The 21,390-nt window shown below is 35.7% G+C and overlaps 1 protein-coding gene across 3 annotated transcripts in view; it reads left to right on the forward strand.

Moving 5' to 3' along the window:
- WDR72 (WD repeat domain 72) overlaps positions 1-21,390 on the forward strand; it is a 98,075-nt gene that overhangs the window by 12,049 nt on the left and 64,636 nt on the right. For all 3 annotated transcript variants that reach the window (XM_026045789.1, XM_026045790.1, XM_026045791.1), the window contains 9 exons: positions 2,092-2,266; positions 3,093-3,169; positions 4,864-4,983; positions 6,650-6,795; positions 7,142-7,238; positions 9,644-9,785; positions 10,244-10,489; positions 11,042-11,262; positions 12,692-12,887. In XM_026045789.1, coding sequence (XP_025901574.1) covers positions 2,092-2,266; positions 3,093-3,169; positions 4,864-4,983; positions 6,650-6,795; positions 7,142-7,238; positions 9,644-9,785; positions 10,244-10,489; positions 11,042-11,262; positions 12,692-12,887 — 1,420 coding nt within the window. The remainder of the gene's footprint in view (positions 1-2,091; positions 2,267-3,092; positions 3,170-4,863; positions 4,984-6,649; positions 6,796-7,141; positions 7,239-9,643; positions 9,786-10,243; positions 10,490-11,041; positions 11,263-12,691; positions 12,888-21,390) is intronic.

Consider the following 21,390-nt stretch of genomic DNA (forward strand, 5'->3'; position numbering starts at 1 on the left):
ACGGATTTCTTTAGATCTTCAGATACTTTCGTCTGTTTTGAACTATCTGATAGACTTYAGTAGATTTTAGTGTGAGGGTGTATGAAATGTGTGTGTATGATTTAGGAGCCCAGGATGTGTGGATCTTATTTAGAAACATGAGTTAGTTCTGCATGTATTCGCAGAAGAGAGCTCTGGGTTTCTAGCTTAATTAAAATGTTATTTTTCTTCAGTGAGGAAACCTAGATGAATTTAAACCTCCAAATGATGGACATTTGAGACTACCTTGAACTCTCTTGTGACTTTCCAACTGTGGACAAGTTGAGAATTCAAATATTTCAAAGCTTAAATATTTTTTCATGACATTGTTTTAATTATATTTTTAATTATATTTTTRATTTAATCATGTTTAATGATGGGGGAAGAGAAAAATAACAAATTATAATTTTAAAATGAATTAAATATAATGAATTTATAATTAAAAAGTTATAGAGGAGTTATTAACAATGCAGAATAATATGTGTAGAGACCCAGTATGAGCTGATCTGTATTTCTTACCTAGATTTTTATAGATCTGAAAAAGTTCTGCAGACAAATAGAAACAAATCTGGCTTAAGAGACTGTTAATCTTTGTGCATTTGTGGATATGAGAGGTGGAGTCTTAGTTCTTTCACTCTTCAAGTAGGAGAAGCAAATACTTCTACAAAAGGTAGAATACCCCTGCTTTATGAAGAGTTGAAGTAGGCTAAGTCTAGTTTTGGGTAGATAATGGTTCTAGAACTGTAGTTTTGACCAGATGGCTAACGAAAAATATTAACATGGGGGGAGTGGAAAAAAAGAAAGCAATAGATGCTTCTGATGAGAAAGTATTTGAGAGTATCTGATGAGAAGGTTATTGTACTGAAARTTTAGCACCAACTGATTTTGTTAGTATAACCATTTTTAAAAATACTGCTTTATTTCTAATGAACATTTCACATATCTGTTTTGGTAGGTTCCTTCTGTTTAGTATATATGTCAGCTACAAATGGCAGATGTGCAAGTTGAGTGCTTGCCATTTGAAATGAAGTGTAATACGAGGATCAAAAGGCCCCTTTAGTCTTTTGTTGTTCAGCAAATGTTGGATCTCCTCCTCTTAGAACGTTGACTGACTCCAAATTTCCAGTTCAAGTTTAGCAGTAACTACAAGTGACTCCTGTATCTTAAGCACTTCTGCTCCTGATCATTCACTATTTGTGAGAATTATGCATCTTCTCATTTTCATACTTGAAATATATAACTGATTGATAGAGAACGATTGTCTAAAACTAAAATAGGGAATTTACAGTAACTGAGAGGCATAATTTTGTATAGCCATGTGATATTTTCTTCTGATTACATGATTACTCTATAAAGAATGCWATCTTTTGTAAATTCTACTTGAAGTGGCAGATTCTGAATTTAAAGTGGTTAATTGTACTTTTAAAGACAAATATTGCCCAAAATCCACCATCTTGATTGTATAAATTGAAACACTAAAATCTTTTGCCTCTCCATACTTGGTGATCATCTCTCTTCTTAAGTACCTTGCTGTATGTCTGTTTCCTTTCTTTATGTGGTTGTTGAGAAAGAAAATCTTAATATCAGGATGTTTGTAGGACATTTAATTTCATGGTGAGAACTAGTTGGAGTAAAATCCCTCTTGGAAGGTAACTCATAATTTATGAGTCCTGCTCATTCAATCTTCTCCCTGCCCCTCCCCTTCACATTCCTCTTCAGAACTGTAGTAAAATCAAATGCTAGAGAAGAGGTCTTTCAGAGAAATAAGTCCATGATTGTTTAGTGATTTAAAATGAAACATAACTTCTTGATCACTTCCAAAAAAGCTAATAGTTGACCAGAGCAGGTGAAGCAACTGTAAGCTRTATGACTATGTTAAATTGTTACAAATATATATAGAATGTGTTGATAGCAAATTATGCACATTCTTACATATGCAGATTAATACAGGTTTTAGTAGTGTTACTAATGTTAAGTACAGTTGGAATTGCAATATGCCATAAAGAAAAAAAATAGTATACATGAACATGTTTGTAGTTCTGTCTGCTGACTGTCTTCTTTCCACTTGTACAGTATTACCATTGCTCATTCCGAATGACAGGTGAAGGCTGGCTGCTTTGTTGTGGAGAATATCAAGATGTTCTTATTATCGATGCAAAGACTTTGAGTGTTCTTCATACTTTAACATCGTCTCAGTATTCTGATTGGATCAATTGTATGTGTATTGTTCACTCTACAAGAATTCAAGGTATAAATTGTGTGTGTATTTATGTAGTCCAATCAGTTAAGATGTAATAAAATATCTCCATGTAGATAGTACAATCCTACTGGACTTGGAAATGTTCACGATCTACGGAGCTGTTAAATAAAAGTTGTCAATATTTCAGTGTCAGTGCCTGAGCATGTTTATAGTATCTTTAATGTTATTAAAATTTCACTTTAATATGATAAAAGCGCAAGCAGCTCCTATGTTGACTGTGAGGAACTCAGCACTTGGCTGTGATGACAAAATCTTGTAATGTCAGGGAAATTGTGTGTAAAGCTATTTTTATAGTATTCTAGTCAAGTGTAGGCAATTGAATGAAATACAGCTAATGAGAATTGGCTGACATTTTGAATTCCTGCATAGGAATTCTTCTGGGTGAACTTCTCATCTGAACAGAACTTTGCAGAATTTATCTGTTTTAGTGCTGCACAAAATAGTTGTGTAATAGAATCATAGAATGCTTAAGGTTGGAAGGGACCTCAGAGGTCGTCTAGTCCAACCTCCCTGCTCACACAGGGTCACCTAGAGCACGTGGCACAGAGCTGCATCCAAGTGGGTTTTAAAGATCTCCAAAGAAGGAGACTCCACAACCTCTCTGGGCATCCTGTTTCAGGGCTCTGTCACCCTCACTGTCAAAAAGTGTTTTCTTAAGTTCCTGTGGAACTTTTGGTGCCTCAGCTTGTAGCCGTTTCCTCTAGTCCTATCGCTGGCCACCGCTGAAAGAGGTGTCCATGAAGATGTTTTTGGCTATAGAGGCATGGTGTGCCMACTTGGTTTCAAATGGACTGTCATGTTTCCTTTTTCACAGAAGACTCATTAGTTGCAGTGTCCATAGGTGGAGATCTTAAAGTGTGGGACCTGTCTTCGTCGTTGAATAGCATACAGGTCAGTTTGTGTGATATGTGAAATAGCAGTGAGAAAAATATTGTAAAGTTGTAGTATAGTAATAGATGTAGTGCTGTTATCAACTAAAAGATGTACTAAAGCAGAATATGAATAATTGAGAGTTTTTTGAATATGTAYTACACAGGCTTGATTGGTATATCCTTGTTGAAGAAGCTAGCACCCTTGCTAAGCTTCCCCATTCTTGAAAATGCACCCTGTTAGCACCTGACTGAGAATTGGGCTATTGCAGAGTTCCTGCCTTGACAGCTATGATGTGTTTTATCCAAATTTCCTCTCTCCTGTATTCCATGATGCTGAAGTTASAGTGGTTTTCTGTGGACCTGATTATATCACTCTGGACTTTGAACCTTTTCACTTGTTTCCTTTAAAATTAAAGCTCCTTAAAAGTCCACCTTTGTGCTCCCTTTTTTCCTTGTTTCTGTATTCAATGTGGTCCTTTAGACTTTGCCTCCTTCTGCCTTTCACAGTGTTGTCTTCATTCAGAAGAGCCACTTGCTCTGTCAAATATGCCATTTTCCTGTCTTCAGGTCCAATTATTCTGAGCAATGTGTCTGTGTTAGTATTGGAATACAATGTTTTGGGCTTGAATTAGACTTATAAGAGCTGGATCCACAAAGGGACTTTTGTATTCAAGTTGAACACTATGAATTATCAGAAATGGCAAAATGTCAGCACTGTTCTTCTCTGGAATATCTGTAATACGTAACTGCCTTATTAAACAAACTGCAGAGCATGTCACAGTAGTATTTGTTAATTGATAGGATCAAGCCCCTCAGGAGATGCTGTCAAATTTGATGCCATATGCGTGTTCATATGTATTTTTTTGCTGATTTGCCATGTTCTGGTGACTTGAAGTATTCCTAGGAGGGGAAAATGTACTATTACACTATTGATATTCTGGTGACTGTAGAAGCTGATTATAAACAGACATCACAGAAGCATGTGAGAGTATTGTGCTTCTGTTTGTTGCCTGRGGCATTCTTTTCTGAATGGAGGACTGTGCAGTTGGTAATAATCCAATTGCTTTAGATGGTTAGAGACCAGTATTTTAATTTTTTTGGTTTTAATTGAAATTAATTGAAGTTATGAGGAGGAATGAGAGAGTATCATGGAATTTCTGCTCAAGCTTTTAACCTAGCAACCAGGTTCTGTGACCAATGTAGCCATTCTTTGAGATATTTTGATACTGGAGGCATTTCTCAAAACAGAAAATGTCAGCTTTCAGTGGTGTATACAATAATAAAAATATTGAATAAAAATATGTGAGGATGGAGTAGGAAAGTAGAATATTAACCTTTTTGAATCTGGTACTGTCAGCCTGTGAACTGTTAAAGCCATTTTTACTTAGACTGAAGAATATTTATTGGATATACATTGCAGTAGAGCATGGTTAGTAGAGTGGATATGCAGATCAGTATCCATGACCTGCCTGTTCTGCACATTCATTATCACGCAAGTGAGATCAAGAACCAAGAGGCATGCTGAATGTTTTCTGTCTATATGATATTTGCAGACTTGACTGTCTTCCTAGCTCACTTTTATTAAAATACCTCTTGCTTTGCATTTTGAAAAATGTATGCTAACCAAATAACTTTACATGGTCTATTTTTGTCCTAAGATTAAGAGCTCTGATACCTAGAATGAATTACAGATTTGTTTTCTGTTTTTTAAAGGAGAGACAGAGTGTATGTGAGAAGGAATCCAAATCTTTGCACTGTATAAACTGCCGAGCAATACGGTTTTGCACTTACACAGAGAGACTTCTTCTAGTTGTGTCCTCCACGTGCTGGCAGGTATATCACTGAACATTGCATTTCAATTTTGTTAATTTGGTAACACCTGAAAAAGCTGATTGATTCTTGCATGTAAATAAATACTTGTTGCTCTCCTTCAATGAAAGGAAGGAGCACTTCAGTAATTATCAGTGATAAGTGCTCTGTGTGTCTTTACCGGTTACTGTAATTGCTGGACTGAAATCAAGTGTTTTATTTTTTTCCTCTCTTATATGTGTGTGTGTGTGTGTGTGTATAAATATAAATATGTATATGCTTTAAAGGAATTTGACGTGACATTGGTTGAAAAGTGAAATATATTAACTGTTGCTCAGTTTTAGATTACAAAGGACCTGATAGCCCTCTGCATTGCTTTGGAAAAGCAGACTAGTGGACAAAGCTTGTGTAAGCAGTACAGAGGTGATGGCAGTCAGTGAGCTATCTGTAATGAGGGGCCTTTGTTCCGTTGAGGCCAGAAGCCTGTGTTCTGTTAATAGAGGCTAGCAAAGCCAAAGAGTACAAACATTATCACACTCACAGCTGTAAGAAGAAAATRAATGCCTCGTGTAACTGCTGAACTTGTAAAGAGGCTTGGGGTTGGAGTGTTGTTTTTAGTTCTTAAGCTCAACTTAGTTGTAATAATTCTGTATTTCTTTTTTCCAATGCTATGTCATTCTACTAAAATAATCCTGAGCTATTAGTGCGACAGATGGACCTGATCTAAAGGCCACTGCTGTTGAATGAGATACTTGCATAGGTCCCAATCAACCTTGAGTAATGCCTAGGAGGGTATCCTGGACACTCSTGTTAAACTACTTAAATACATTAATACACATTTCTTAATAAACACAATTTGTGTACAGAATGTATATATTTTTCCCAGAAAACCTGTGTAACATGTTTTCTATTACTTTCTGCTTTTCCTCAGGAGATACCATTTCTTGTAAGGTGCCATTATGCATTTAAGCAGTTATTTTAATGATTGAAGTAGTGGCATAGATGCATGAATTAGTCTGTATTGTCAACATTTATGTTTTAATGAGTGTGCAAAACATGAAATCATTATTATCTATTCTGACTTGACTCCTTAGGATATGTGAGATCTAYCATATCAGGGAGAGATTTGTATGTGTGCTTTAAGTAGGTACCTAACCCAMTAATATAAGGAAAGAACAGAGCAAACTAGCTCTGTGTTCTGTATGAAAAATTCATGGCAATTCAATGTGTCTAGGAAACCTCTCTCCACAGCACTAGCAGTATGGATATGCTGTCCACCCAGAGATAAAACACGAATTTACTTTAATAAATATCTGCTATAGCTTGTTATCTTTTAAAGAGTAGTTAAAGAATATGAACATTTAAAACTGAGGAAATTTCAATATCAAAATATGAATTCATTACTAAACTCCCCAAGAAATAAATCTTATTCAGTAGGTATTAATAATGAGTGCAAAGTAAATTCTTTATCTCATTGATAAATTCTGTAATACAACTTATCCTTTATTGGCAGTTTCTTTCTCTGTCTTGACAGTAATTTGCTGGTACAAATACATTTTTAATTTTGAAAGAGATCTTCAAATTGCCAAGTGTAAAGTTAATGATTGGTTTATAGTTCCTCTGCCCCTAATACGGTTTGAATTAAATGTCAATACTGTTTTGGATTTTTTTGCCATTTCTCTGAGCTTAGGTCTATGATTATTGTGACTTTTCTTTGCTGTGTACTGAATTCTGCAAAAGTGGTCAGTGCTTTGCTGGTGGAGAAGTACTAGCAGCTTATAGACTTATCCTCTGGACAGAAGATGGTCACAGCTACATCTACCAGCTGCTGAACAGGTGGGCTCAGATGGGAAATTCACATTAAAAGTTCAGGTACAAGATGAACTTCGGGAGGTTTATTATGGAAAATCTCTGCATGTCGCAAATGATCAAAAAGCAGAACAAAACCACTTTGGCACTCAAAGATTTACCCAGAGTTTGACAGCTCTCAGTCTTTGTTTGGCACAGCAGGGGACACAGGAATAAGATTAGCCATGTAGAACTTGGGCAGCTGGTGCTGTGATTTCAAAAAGAAGTCACTTGTAATTACTTACAAGTAACTTTTAACTGAAATTGTGAATATTGTTACTGCTCTGCTTTTTAAAAAGATGAAATTTTAAAGCTTATTTTTTTAATTATGCAGTGGGCTTTCTAAAGGCATATATCCTGCTGATGGAAAAGTGCTGAAAGAAACAGTTTTTCCTCACTTGCTCTGCTCTACTGGCGTGAAAGAAAACAAGGTAACATCAGAAAGGTTTAAAGTGAGCTTCAAAAGCTACTTAATATTTTGTAATTTATCAGAATAAAAACTATTTTAAATTGATTTAATTGTTAATATGTTTATTAAAGCTTGTTCCTTCACTTTAAAATTTACTTGGATCATTTCCTAGTTTATTTTGTCTTAAATTATGGTGTTACTTAAATTTTCTGTTGAGGTTGGAAAAAGGAACAGTATGGTTGCAGTGATTTCTTTTTTCGTTTTCTAGTGTTGGGGAAAAAAAGAAGCTTGTTAAATGTGGTCTAGAATAATTTTAAAGCCCTTCAAGTCTCTAAAACACAGAATTTATGCAAGTACTTAATCTTTATTGTATTAGTAAATGTATGTCTGTTCCTTCAGACTTAAACCAATAGGCTCAGTTTCTCGCATACATAAATGTTTGAACCTGAAAGTTCTTTCCCTTAAATGCATTCATACTAACTGTTTTGATTTTTGACATTTTATCAAGAATATGGCTATGGTGAGGCATTAGAGGCATAATTACATACTTGCTCACGCTGTGAGCAGACTATCAGTGTTCACAGTGCATAAAATTATCAAAACTATTGCCTGTGTCTTGGGAGAGCTTTTATTTTTAAGAAAAAAATGTGGAAAAGTAGTTGATAAAGTGCTTAGTGCTTCTGGTTAAGAGTTCATGTTTAGCTGGACATGCCACAAATTTAAAATTTAGTTCCTGACTATACAAAAAGTGGGTCAAGCAGACTCATCTGTGTTGCAAAGTCTGCTTCTGAATGACTTTTTAATCTTGACTAGTGCTTTGTGTGACCAATGAAGTGAATGAGGAAAAACAGCTGATTAAAAATGGATTAAAATTAGAAAGCTGAAAAAAAACTAGTAGGGGATCTTTGGTAAAAATGTGATTGCAACAAATTAAGTGTATCTGAGTTTTTATCACAGTTTTATCTAGCATTAGAACTAGAACTGAGGCTGAGTCTTATTACATATGTGCATTACATGAGAACTTAAGTCATTAATCTGTTTCTGAAGATAAGCTTTTTTGTTTGTTTGACCAGAGCACTGTCAAATGTGTGGATTTCTTTGTTTTTTCTCTTTCTGTTGGCAAGTATAGACTTTCAGGAAGCATTTTTGTTGCATATTATTCCTAAGCCTGACAGACTTTAATTTTCACTTGAAGGACAATGGAACAAGCCATTCAGTTTCTTCCTTAAACATTTGTGATCTAAAATCAGATAGGATAGCAGCGGAAGGTTGTGGAAAGTCATTACATCATGAAGGAAAATAAAATTGCCAAAGAGCATGACTTAGTAAATAATCAGGCTGCACTATTGGTAGGAACCTCATAGGTAATCCTTTGCCCAAAATGTATGCATTTTTTAGTAATGTCCCCTGACACAATTTACACCCAAATACTAAACTTCCTGCCCGATTCATTTTTGTGTGCCTCAAAGTGCCCTTTAGTGTGACTCAACAATTAACTGCCTGTTTGACAGTCTATTTTGTTTTGAATTCTTAGTTTTTTACTGAAGCCACATTACAGTTTCTTATGTAAATCACTCGCACATTTCAGTGTTATAAATAAAATATATCCAACAGCGAATATTAGAATTAAGCTATGCCTACATGATCAAGTAATAAATTTGTGTAGAGCAGATTGGTTTGCTGATCTTTCAACCACARAAAATCATTGCAAATTTTGTGGATTGTTTTTTCCACCCCCTCAGGCTAGTTACTGGTCTGTATCTGTATCCCCACTCGTGTTTGAAATGCAGTAGATAGGCTCCTGAAGATGTCTTCAATACAATTTCATCCGAAAGGAGTCCTGATTTTTGTGCTCTTCATACAGTTTAACAATGCAAAACAAAGCATTCACTTCCACAGTATGTTCCTGATCTGTGAAAGTGGGGAAGGAAACGTGCTAATTTAGACCTACCTGGATACTAGTAATTTTATTGACTCCCAAGASGGGGATATTCCTCTATTTTTTTTGCCAATAAGTTTCCATTTAGACACCTCACCTTTCTCAGCATGTGGTAATGATGCTTATGTAACAACTAAACAGTTTTCTTCACAAGTCATTTTAGATTGTCATGCACAGTTTGGGTTCTACTTGTGTATGACATGGATAGTATTAGTTATCTATTATCCTGAATGAAATGAATAAATTAAACTAGGTAGATAAATTCTCTTTACAAAGATGGTAAAACCCAGGGGTACCCTCAGACCAGTTTTCCATTTGTGATGTAGGTTAAACCAAGCTGCACAGCTGATATTTGAGGGATTTGGATCTGCAGAGTAGGCCTAGGCTGAGCAGAGCTTAGTCACAGCTGAGAATTTCTACCACTTCTGATATGAAACCTTTGTCATCTTTTCTCTATTAAAATACTGATTAACTGTTATTTTTGACAGAGTTTCCCCTTTGTTATGGGTTTTATGAATGAAAGGAAAGAGCCTTTCTATAAGATTCTCTTTTCTGGTGAAGCTTCAGGAAGAATCACTTTGTGGCATGTTCCTGATGTCCCTGTTTCAACAGTTGATGGTTCACCAAAAGGTTTGTCAATTCCATACTTTTTTTAATCCCATCTTTGGCAGGTGAGTTTTCATGAAAATTTGTCACACTAGGAAGGGATGCTTATATGTACATATGCATACTCAGTATAATGATTACAAACACGTTAGCAAAGATAAGAGAAAATGGACATTACTTCTTCACAGTACTGCATGAGTAAATGTTCTTATTTCCTTTCCATTTGTCCACAAGAACTTCCAACTAAATTTCATGAAATTTTGGTCCTGTTTATGGCTGTTCATAAAGAGGTATAAAAATAAGCATTTTTGAGAATCCATGTGAGAGGCCATATGAAGCCAGGTAAAGTCAGCTGCTATTCTAACTTTAAGGGTGCAGGAAAGGTAAAACAGGGGAAATGGCAAAGAGCTGAAAGTGTATTTTGTTTGAATTTTTTTTTGAGTTAAAACCAGTAATATTGTTGACTTCTGTTTCCCCTCTAGAGATCCCAGTTACAACAACTTGGACTCTTCAGGATAATTTTGATAAACACCATTCAGTGTCAGAGGGCATTATTGATTATCTCTGTGCATCTGAAGATGGAAATGAAAATGCAGTTGTCAGTTCCTCTGTATATATACCCAGTCTTGATAAACTGGTTTGTGGATGTGAAAATGGGAAGATTTTTGTAACTCTAGCTTTAAGAACTGTAAGAGCAAGGCTTTTAGAAAACATATCCTTGTTTAAAGGTAAGTTTTAACATATTTCTGCCTAATTTCATCTGAATCAAGCACAGAATACTGCATACTTTTGCTAATCCTTTGAATCAAAATAATTAAAAAAAATGGTAGTCAGGAACTGAATAAGGAAAGTAGAAGATTATGATATTTTTCTCTACAACTGATTTATCAAATAGCAGCGTAGTACTCTAAGCTCTTTTGCATAATTAGGATCCTTGCTGTAGAATAGCTGCAGAGGTACAGTTACGTGAAGCTCAGTTGTGGGATGTCATGCTGTGGGTAGTAGTCTGATTTTTTTTTTTTCTAAAAGATGATTCACAGAATGAAAGAGAAAAGGCACCGCAGTAGACAATGTAGAATGCAGGAGTCTCCTCCATTTTCGAAGCAAACATCTCAGTTTCACTGATCCCATGTAAGGGATGTCTTGACCTAAAACTCTCTGGATCGAGATGCTTACCTGTATTTCAATTGAATTTCCTGACTTTTAGCATAGGTACAGTAAAATCTGAACATTTTTTTTTAAAGAACAGAACTAACTTATTTAACATTCTGTTGTTTCAGATAATCTACCTTACAAAGTTCTGACTGGTCATAGTAGCAGAGTAACGTGTTTACTTTATCCACATGATAAATTGACAAGGTTTGATCCAAGTTGGTTGTTATCAGGAGGCCAGGATTCTGTTGTGATCTGCTGGGATATATTTACTGGAGAAATTTTACACCAATTTACTCTTCAGTCTGGTCCAGTGACAGAGCTGTTACAACCTCCAGAAGACTGCAGAGTAAGTTAAAGCATAAAAAATGTTTAGCTTAAATGTGTGTATTTAGATATATGCATAAATATAAATATATGTGTATGCATAAATATAAATTTATATATGTATGTATGCATAAATATAAATTTGTGTGTATGCATAAATAATTTTTAAAATGGCAATGCTGTTGTACCTTACCTTTGTTTTTTATTCATTAGTCCCTTAATTGTGACTTGAAGATTAGCTCAAGAGGGATAATTTCTTGTTAKTTTAGGGGATTACAATGATTCTGAAATAAAAGAACTTGATCATATATCAAGCCCTTACTGATAGCATTAAAATGGCAGATGGAATATCATTAAAATATATTGCTTCTAATTCATTTCTTTTAATGAAAAAGTAAACGCATTTAAACAGAGAATATTTGAACTGACATATTCATTGCTGTTATATAAATTAGGTAATATTAATGTAATATTAAATATTTATGCTTGGTTCTGAGTCCTAATATGTTTGTGTTGTCCTTCAATGTAGGCTTATGTTTTACATAATATTTAGAGTTTTCGAATGTTTGAATTATAAAGTAAAAATTGAGAGTTCAGTAGAGTAAATCTTTCTTGTATGGCAAGTCCTTAAGTCAATATAGGTGCCTGTGCTTTCCATGGGACAGGGTTCTTACCATATGTTTTTGAATACTGCAAGGGCATATTCAATACTTACATGTATTCAGTAGTGGTTTAGAGTTCAGTTAAGTGGAAATGCTAAATGATCTAAAGAGTCTTTTCTTGTTTCTCTGATTTGGGATGATTAACTACTTTGTAAGGGACAGGAACAATTTTTAATGCTTCTTATAAGTCTCAGCCTTTTTTTGTAAACGAAATAATATTTCTTATGTGTTTGGGGGGTATTCTAGTTTTCTTTACAGGGTTGCATTTTCCCTAGACTTAATTCCTCTGTGTTACCAAAAATTATTTGCAGAAAGAAAAGGCTCTGCAGGATCATATCTATATATTGTGAAGTGAAATTGTCACAGCCCCAATTTTTCACTAGAAATACATTGCATTTGGCTTTTGTTTCTTAAAATTTGAAGTAAATTTCATTTTGAATAACCATTTAATTAAGGTAACTTTTTACTGCTTTCTATTCTGGGACTGTGAATTTGATTGCCTAATTACTCCTTTGATAGGCTATATCTAACTGTGTGGATGAATATGACTTATTTTTAAAATATTTGAAAAAGCAGGGAAGGCTGTATCTGCCCTGGTTTGGGGATGAAATTTATGGGTTAACCTTTTAAAAGCAGTTTGGAGGTGTAACCTGAAATAAGCCACACTTTCCAAATCTAACTATGTTTTGGGAAAGAAATTATGTGAGTGAATTCCTAGGATGATTATAATATGACTGAATGTGATGTGATTGCAGGACAGATACTAAAGCTCTTAATCTGTTTTTGCAGTTAAAAGATCAGAGCATTGTGTGCTGTGTGTGCAGAGATCACTCAGTAGCGGTTCTACATCTTCAGGATGGAGTGTGTCTCCTGCATGCAAGAAAACATCTCTTTCCTGTAAAGATGATAAAATTGGACCCTGTTGAGAATCTGCTAATTGTTGGATGTGAAGATGACTCTGTTTATATCTGGGAAATTGAAACAGGTAATAATAGTGTGGGATTTTTCATTCACTTAAATCTTGTTTGTCTGTTGGGCTGGATTACATAAATGCAGCTTATACAGGACAGAGGCAGAAATACTAATGTGTTGAATATGCTCAAATTTTAATTTTTTTATATAAATAAAGAAGCTCCATGTAATTTAATGTATGTCACTAATAAAATATAATAGCTTAAGTCAGATCCTGATGAGCAGATGATTAACTGACATTTCAGTGAAGTGAGTTGAATATTTCTGGAAGCTATAAATAAAAACATAATTTATGTCCTTTAATTATTAACAAGAGAGAAATTTAGTGTCCTAACAATCTCAATCAGTAATAATGGAAAACAATTAGTTGCRAAGATCACAATTATGTAGTCAGGAGAACTAAAGTAGAATATTTCAGTTTAAATTGTAGGCTCATAGTTGCTTTACATGGATAATGTACTGGTGGTTCACATAGATAGTAAATGTAGTTATTTGAACTTTGACAGACAGAATAGAAGAAATTATAACAGGACCAACATTGCAGCACAAGGTTTCCCTTCAGTCCAGAGCCCTGTGTCTTGCAGGGAGAGTGGGGGAGAAGCGCACACTGGGTCTAGAACCATTTAAGTCTATGGAATATTAATATTGCATGAAAGCAGTCTTCCTAAATGTCCTGTGCAGAACTGAAATCAGAGTGCTTTACAGACGCTTAACAGATTGTCCAGTCAGTGTCTATGCTGAGTTTGTATTTCAGAAAAAGTTTCTTGTTTTGAAGTACAGATAAATAGTCTTTAATAAAGGATTTAGTAAGGAGGTACTGCTTCAATTACTAGCTTCTGGTGCTAGCCAAGCTGTTTTGTATCACTGAGTTGCTCGCATAAGAAATGCCAGGACTTAGACTTTTCCTAATACACTGATATCTGTAATGAAAATAAGGTTTAGAATAAATTTGAATTAACTATAGTCAGTTAAAAAGTGTTTTCTAACTGATGAGTTTTTCATATGACTACCCAAAAATATGAATCCCCCATTTTTTGTTATATTTTAAATTTAAAAAAAAACCTTTTCAAAAACATCACTAAGAAATTCTTAACAGAAGATCTGACCTTGTGTATTTAATTTGTATTTAGTGTTGTACTTATTCTTTGCTGTCTTACTATGAATGAGACATACATTTTTTGCCTAATTTTAGCAGTAATTGCAAATACAAGGTTGAAATTAGTTTACAGAATCATTTTAGGATAAGCTGCACTTGCTACCCTACCTCCATTTTCTGCATATTCTTAAAACCTGCTTTCTGGTAGATATGTAGGACTTATTTTGTGCTGTCTGCTACGTATGTAGATATATGATGAAGAATTTCAAATGCAGTTTTTCTAGCTGGGCTGCCATCCTTGGATGTTCAATTTTATTGCAATAAAGTTCTCTTTACTGAACTTTATAAAGCTCCTCTCTGCCCGTCTCTCCAGGTCCCTGTGGATGGCAGCCCAGCCCATTGGGGTATCGGCCACTCCTCCCAGTTCTGTATTGCCAGCAGACTTGCCCAGGTGCTTCTCTCCCTTCGYTGATGGCCAAGCTGCAGCGCACTGGAACCAGTGCTGACTGCAGTGGACACTGCTAGCCACAGGCCTCCAAGTAGACTTTGCACCACCTATCACAGCTCTGAGCTCTGCTTTTCAGCCCACTCTCAATCTATCTGCATGTGCCAGAGGACCACAGAACGTATTTTCTGTGTTTTCTCGTCCTGTTCTTTTCATAATTATCCAATTTAACATTTGTACATTTATTTTWCAAGACCAGCATTAACTTTTAAAAATCAAACAGGTGAGACACTGAAACTCTTAAAACACAAATGCACTGATGCTGAGCATGCCTTGATTAGTGTTTTTATACCTTTTTGCTATGCATTTGGTACTGGGTTTCACAGTAAATTTTCACACATTTAATATTAMCATTTTTACTTTTAAATTCTGTTAAAAAGTGTATTTTAAAATTCTGAAGATCTAATTATTGCTAGTGTCCCCTGTTTAAGAAAATATGATGCAGGTTCGCTGACAGATACTTACGTTTTCAGCCTTCTGTAATTCTACTTCATGTAATATCTTCCGCAGAAATAGTGTTGATAAGTCATAGATATTACAAATTGGTCAGGCAAAGTAATAAAGTACTGAATAGTTCACCTTTGAGTTGAAACTGGTCTGTTGAGCTCTCTCTGTGTAGGTCTGAGTGGAGACAGTGGCAGTTCTGCGCGTGCTGGTAGAGGTGACCGCCTCTGTGTTCTGTTTGGAAAGGATCTTGCAGGACTAAATGACACTTGCAGCATATAGGGCCTTTGGAGTAGTCACCCTTGGTAATGCTGATACTTCCACCTGCAGAGTGTGGAGTAACAAGGTGATTCTACAGCAAATGCCACTTATTTGTGTCATAAGTTCATGGAAAGTAAATACTGTAGAATGAATTCAACGCTGCTACTGCTGCTCTGTGTGCTCAGCAACAAGGAAAATGACTTGAAATCTTTGAGCTGAGTAGAGAAACCTGAGTGAAATGCAGATTGCTGCACTCGGTTGTATAAGCCCTAATCCTTTTCATTGCCATATAATGGTCAAGACAACCCAAAGAAGTTAAGAGGATTGGAAAGGAGACAGAATCACATCTCAGATCAAGCTTTATTCTGGTACAGCTAGATAACATCACAGTAAAGTATAGTGAATTCTTTGTAAGGCAGGGAGATCGCATAGGATTGTAATGGTACCTTGGAAACAACAACAACAAAAAAAAATCAGTATACATTCATCTGTATTTGCCAAAAAAAGCCTGTTGCAAAAGATGGACATAAATGGGTAGTAGAACCCATTTTATATAACAGATTCAAAAAGGTTGCAGATAGTGTAAAGTGTTTCTTTAAATTGCTAGTGCAAAGAAGCAGGAATGATAGCTACAATCTCCAGCTTTAAGGAATAGCTGGAACATAAGGATTACAGTTATTTGCTGCATTAGCAAGAGGGAATTTAATTTTTGACTAATTCATGTTCTGCATTGGTAACTGAAAGATTCCATGTGGAGAGAATGTGTGGAAAATCCTACTAGACATACTGTAATTAATGTAAATTATCTGTTTTTTAGTAGAGGGGTCAGACATTGATCCTTGAAGTTGTCCGGACATAGATCAAGAGTTTTGTGGATAGCTGAGTGCCAGGCAGACAAGGCAGTGTCCAGGCTATCACATGTGTATGGTAAAAATGTAAACATCGTCACAGAGCTAAGAGGAGGCCTTTGCCAAGGCAAGGGATTCCATTGTTATGTATTTGAGCAGAGATTGCACRGTACCCCTTGCCTGCAGTTACCTGGGAGCTCACTCCCTGACGAGATGAAGCCCAAGTAATGGGGTTGTCCTAGATTTGCCTTATGGCAATGGATGTAAGAAGCTGCTCCAGTTGAAACTCGTGTTGTAGTGGGAAAGGCATTGGCACCGGCAGCCTTCATGGATGAATTAGGTTCCATTTTCAGTCTGTGCTTCAAGTTACAAAGATTTGGTGCATGCTTCGTGTGTCAGTATGAACTGGTTTTACTGAGAAATTAAAAAAAAAAATAGTGTATACTAGCCATCAAAGGTAGAAAGTTTAAGTCGTTAAGACTTTAAGAAAATGTAAAGTTAAAAGAGCTTTTATAATCTTTGCAAAACTTAGTGGTTTAGTCTCTTTCAGAGTCTTTTATTTTTCTTTTCTCTCCAGCTCTCCATCTCTTTTCAAGTCATCAGTCTGAATTAGATTTGAGTGGGCAAGGACGGCCTAGCTGATAAGCCCTATGTTGTTTTCTGTATGCTGCAGCCTGTGGTGTAGCTAGGGTCAAGGTCATAGTGATCACTACTGTTTTTAAAATGCAGTCTGTGTAGCCTGAAGATCTGGGCTGATCAAAACATGATTTTAGGTTTATCCTCCTTTTTGCTATTTCTGTAACTCTTGAAACACTATATAAATAGAGAAATATATTCTTTTTACATACTGCCATACCACATGCTTGGGAACAGAAGGCTGAATTAATATTAAGTTTGTGCAGTGTATTAATTCACTTTCTCCTGGCTAAGAAACTTTGCCTCCAGAGTCCCATGGCTCTTTCCAGACATCCACATCATTTCTGTATTTGCAGGAGCAAAATGTAGTAACTGTGAAATGGTTTTGTTAGGAAGGTCGATCTCTATGTAGTTTATGTGAGCAGGGCAATGAGCTCCATCTGTACTGATGATAAACCATAAATCTTCAAAAATGCCAAGTAACCAAATTCTTGATAGAAATGTCTGTGCTGTTGTTTTAGGCAACCCTTGTTAGACTTTTTAATAATAAAATTAAACTTGTGATAAAATTGCTATAACTTAATGAAAAAAGTGATRTAGTAGCTTTCAGAGATGGCAGGTTTTCAGTGAAATATATGACAAACTGCATGATTARTTTTTGTTTTTCTTTCCAAGAAATTCTTTTCCAAGAAAGGTTGAGTACAATTTCGTCCTGCTTCCGTCTGTTCACCCTGTGCCTCAAAGTGTATGTTTCCCTTCTGTTGTCCTTCTGCTGTCATTTAGTTGTAGTCTTGTACACACATTCACAAAATCCATGCATACGTTCACAGCCACATAATATCTTTGCTTCCTACACTTYGAAATTGGCATGTGTGTTTAAGATTTGTTTTGGGTCAGATATAAGTCCATGAGTGCACCTAGAACATGGACTCAAATATATGCTTGCTGATATGAAAAAAGACATTTTTGTGCTTTATTTCATACATTTTTTTCTCATAATAGCCCCAATCTGTGTCATTTGATCATAATAGCGATCTTCCTAAAATGGTTGCATGCACAATTTTATCATCTGTGTGAAAGAACAGCCCTTATAAAAATATGGATCAGATATTAAGTACCCTGYTGCATTACTCTGAGAAGATAATTGAAGTCTGTGAAAGGCTTATCTCCCCTGAAGGGAGCTTTTCATATTTGGAAAAAGGCTCTAGTGATTTAGCTGTTTTGTTCTTAGGTCATGGTCTGACCTTCAGCATTAATAGTCAGGGCAGACACCACGTGGGCTGAGTGAGGCCCTCCAGATTTCTCCTTCCCTGGCTCTCCCTTTGCATTAAGGTGTCCTTAGAGAAAGGGAAAACCTGCAGGGAGTTAGTTAAACCAGCTGTGCACCTTTGCACTGAGGCAAYATGTTGAGCCAGTAGTGATGTAGCTCTAGGAAGAGGCAATGCTACATAAAACAAGTTCTCTGCTTTAGACAGTCGTTCTCTAGGAAAGCAATTTTATGTAGAAATTCAAGGCATATTAAAGATAACACACAATGCAAGTGGTAAGATGTGCATGATAAAATGCATTGTATGATGCAATGTGATAGCTGCCATCTTAATGCAGTTTCTCTAAACATTTTACACTATTGGCTAAATCCCTTTCTAAAAGGAATAATTATAAGTGTCCTAAACAGGAATTTATGTGCTTCTTGCATGCAGCTCAATTTGTCAGCCTTTTACTTGAGTCTTAATTTCTTGCCTTTTTCGTGGCATCTTTTACACTTGTAAGCCTCTGAGTGATCTAGCTTGTCATAATTCATGTTTTCTTTTTGTGTAAGTTTGGGTCATTGTGCAGTGAATGTTTAGCAAGGCATRAAAGAAGAGCTTGAGTGAATCATTGAGTCTTGGAAACAGAAAACAGTCATCTTTTTCCAAAACTAGGGAAACTAAGGGAAGCTATGTAATCTTAGAGATAAGTGGATTTTTATAGGCAATTTTGGTAAAAATTTAAATACAACCTGTATTTGTAGGTTTTGTTTAAATTTTATTTTTGTCTTGATGTTTGATGGAACAATATAGGCTTAATGCAATATATTTGATTTGGTTTGGGCTTTTTGGTTTAGTTGACAGAATCAACAGCTAAAATATTTTCAGAAAAAATGCTCAGATACTATCTGGATTCAATATTTTCATCTTGTAATATTCAAGTATTTTATTGTGAAGCATGAAGTTTCTGTTTATCTGACTCTACCTGCATAGAAARGAGGTGGATAAGAGTCTCCTCAGATGAAACATGCATATGTGGAAAGAAGGATTTTGACAGGAAAATACATATTCAGGAAATGGCTAATATTAAGGTTAAAACCTCAGTCTGAAAGAGGTTTATTTTGCTTACTAGTAAATCTGAAGAAAGGATTTGTTCTTAACCAGATGCTCTTTATCAAATAAAAGTAATTCTGAAACAAATTTTCGTTTGCACAGATCAYTCACTATGATTGAGCTGAGTTGCAAGTCAACAGCAGCATTGTGATATTGAGGATGTCTTTGCAGTACATTAGCTATGACAGCAAGCGGAAAGCGCTGGAGCTGGTGATATGGCAGGTCATGTGACACGAGTGAACACCTTGTCCTGAGGCGTGATAATATGCGTGACCTCCCCTGGCAAAAATGCATCATCCTGTAAGACCCACAGAGCTGCATGGACAGCTCGAACACCAGGAGACTCAATTTGTAGTACTTGGTCCAGAAGTGGAATAAGATGTTTCAGCAGTCTCCAACTAGTCACATCTGGTGGTTTAAAGCTGCCCAGGAGAGGGAAATACTCCAGTCTTGTCTGTTCTTGAGACTTGGTTACCATGGTCACAGCTTTAGAGAAATGAAGACTTTCTTATCCTGTATTTTGTATATGTTGTAGGGCGTCATAGTTGGTGGTGTTGCTGCTCTGTAGAAAAACATACCTATTTCCCCTTGATCCATTGCTAGTACGTTCCCCAGTCTGAGACTTTGGGCTCACTTGCTTTTAAAATACTGTAGACTTGAGTTGTCTCTTTCTATCCTCTTCCTGACTCTTAATGTACAGTCTTTGTCTTTCATTAGTATTTTTCAGGAATATGTTGTCCTTTCTAAAAAGATAAAAAGTTGCTGGAGTAGTAGTCACCCCGCCTCGTATTCCCCTGGCAGTTTTTATGGGTCAGAATGCATTTGTCAGATGAGCAGTCCTTTTCCTAAACCTCTTTGTTGTAAAGATGCTCATCCTGCAATATGTTTAGGAGTCAGAATCACAGCTGTTTTTACTTTCTCTGCCATGTACTTTGTTACTGAGTTATATGCTTTGATTCTGGTCTCTGTATCAAGTTCACTAGGTAAAATAAATACCTTGTAATATTTTCTTCACCACCCTCTTCTACCATCATGCTCATTTCCCCGTGCACTTTCTGCACTTTCATTGCAACTCTTCATAGACACACACAAAGAGCTCTAATTAGTATTTGGATGCAAGTATACTATTGCTAAGAAGGGAATCATCTTCTAGCAGGTGTTACTTATGATCCTGAGGATTTTGAAATAGTTATGAAAAATGATTTTGAGAGCTGAATGCATTTATGAAGCTGATAGTATGTATGGTGTTTGGTTAGTAAAGATGTAGATTTGTTGTCCAAGAAGTTCTGATTTTATTTAATGCTTACGTCTTAATCTTTTTTATTAAAAAAAAAGGGGGGGTGGGGGGAAGTATTGACTCTTCTGTGAATCCTTGTACATTCCTTGCCTAGTAAGAGCCCAGAAGGGTTAGCTTTCTSTTCTCCAAACTAGAAATACTACTAAGTGATAGTAAGTAGCAAATACTGGGGATAGGAGATGAAAATTGTCTTAAACTACTGTGCCTGATCTTTACATTTCAGTGCTATATTATGGTAATTTATGGCAAAAACCAGAAAGTTGCATTGCTTCTGATCAGTACTGAAGCAATTGAGTTAATGCTAAAATGAACAGAGATGGATGAGTTGCTGAGAAAAAAAAACAGATTTAAAACACATACGCATGCACACAAATACATTGTATGAGCTCCCTTGATCCCAGTCCAGTATTTTTAGCACAGTTACATGCTTTTTCCTGTAGCATTGAAAAGGAAAATTCATGTTGGATTACTTGTGACTGTAAAGATTTCAAACTTAAGGAAAAACTTTACATTGTTACATCAGATATTTAATTACTTTAAAATCCTTTATGCATTCTTTATCTGATATTTATATATAAAAGGTAATTTCAGACATTTTAGGGATTAAATTTATGTAGGAAATGTGTGATGTACATCAGGAGTTCATTTAAAGTATATTCAAGCTCTTTTTACAATTCTTTAGTACTGCTAAGGAAAGTACTGTTATCCAAATAATGGATATTTTGGGTCCTAAACTCACTCTATTTGAAAAGATGGGATTAATTTTCTGCAGTAGAAATAATTGAATTATATGATGCAAAAAAATGAACCTGAGGTCCATGGTGTCTACTTCATACTGCTTCATAATTAAAAGATGTGACAGTTCAGTATACATTATGGTGCTTAGATTTTTTAATGACCTAAGACTGCTACAGTGTAGCAAAAGAAGACATGATGACACCTGATGGTTTGTTTCAGTTCAGAGTTAAGTATCTGCAAATTTCAAGTCTTTCAGCCTTATTTCCTTCTCTTTTGCCTCTGGAGTGCTATGAAAAAGATAAATGGAAAAAATGAGCTTAGACAGGTGTGG

The sequence above is a fragment of the Nothoprocta perdicaria genome, unplaced genomic scaffold, assembly GCF_003342845.1.
Source record: "Nothoprocta perdicaria isolate Ctin4 unplaced genomic scaffold, notPer1 scaffold_41, whole genome shotgun sequence".
Lineage (NCBI taxonomy): Eukaryota > Metazoa > Chordata > Aves > Tinamiformes > Tinamidae > Nothoprocta > Nothoprocta perdicaria.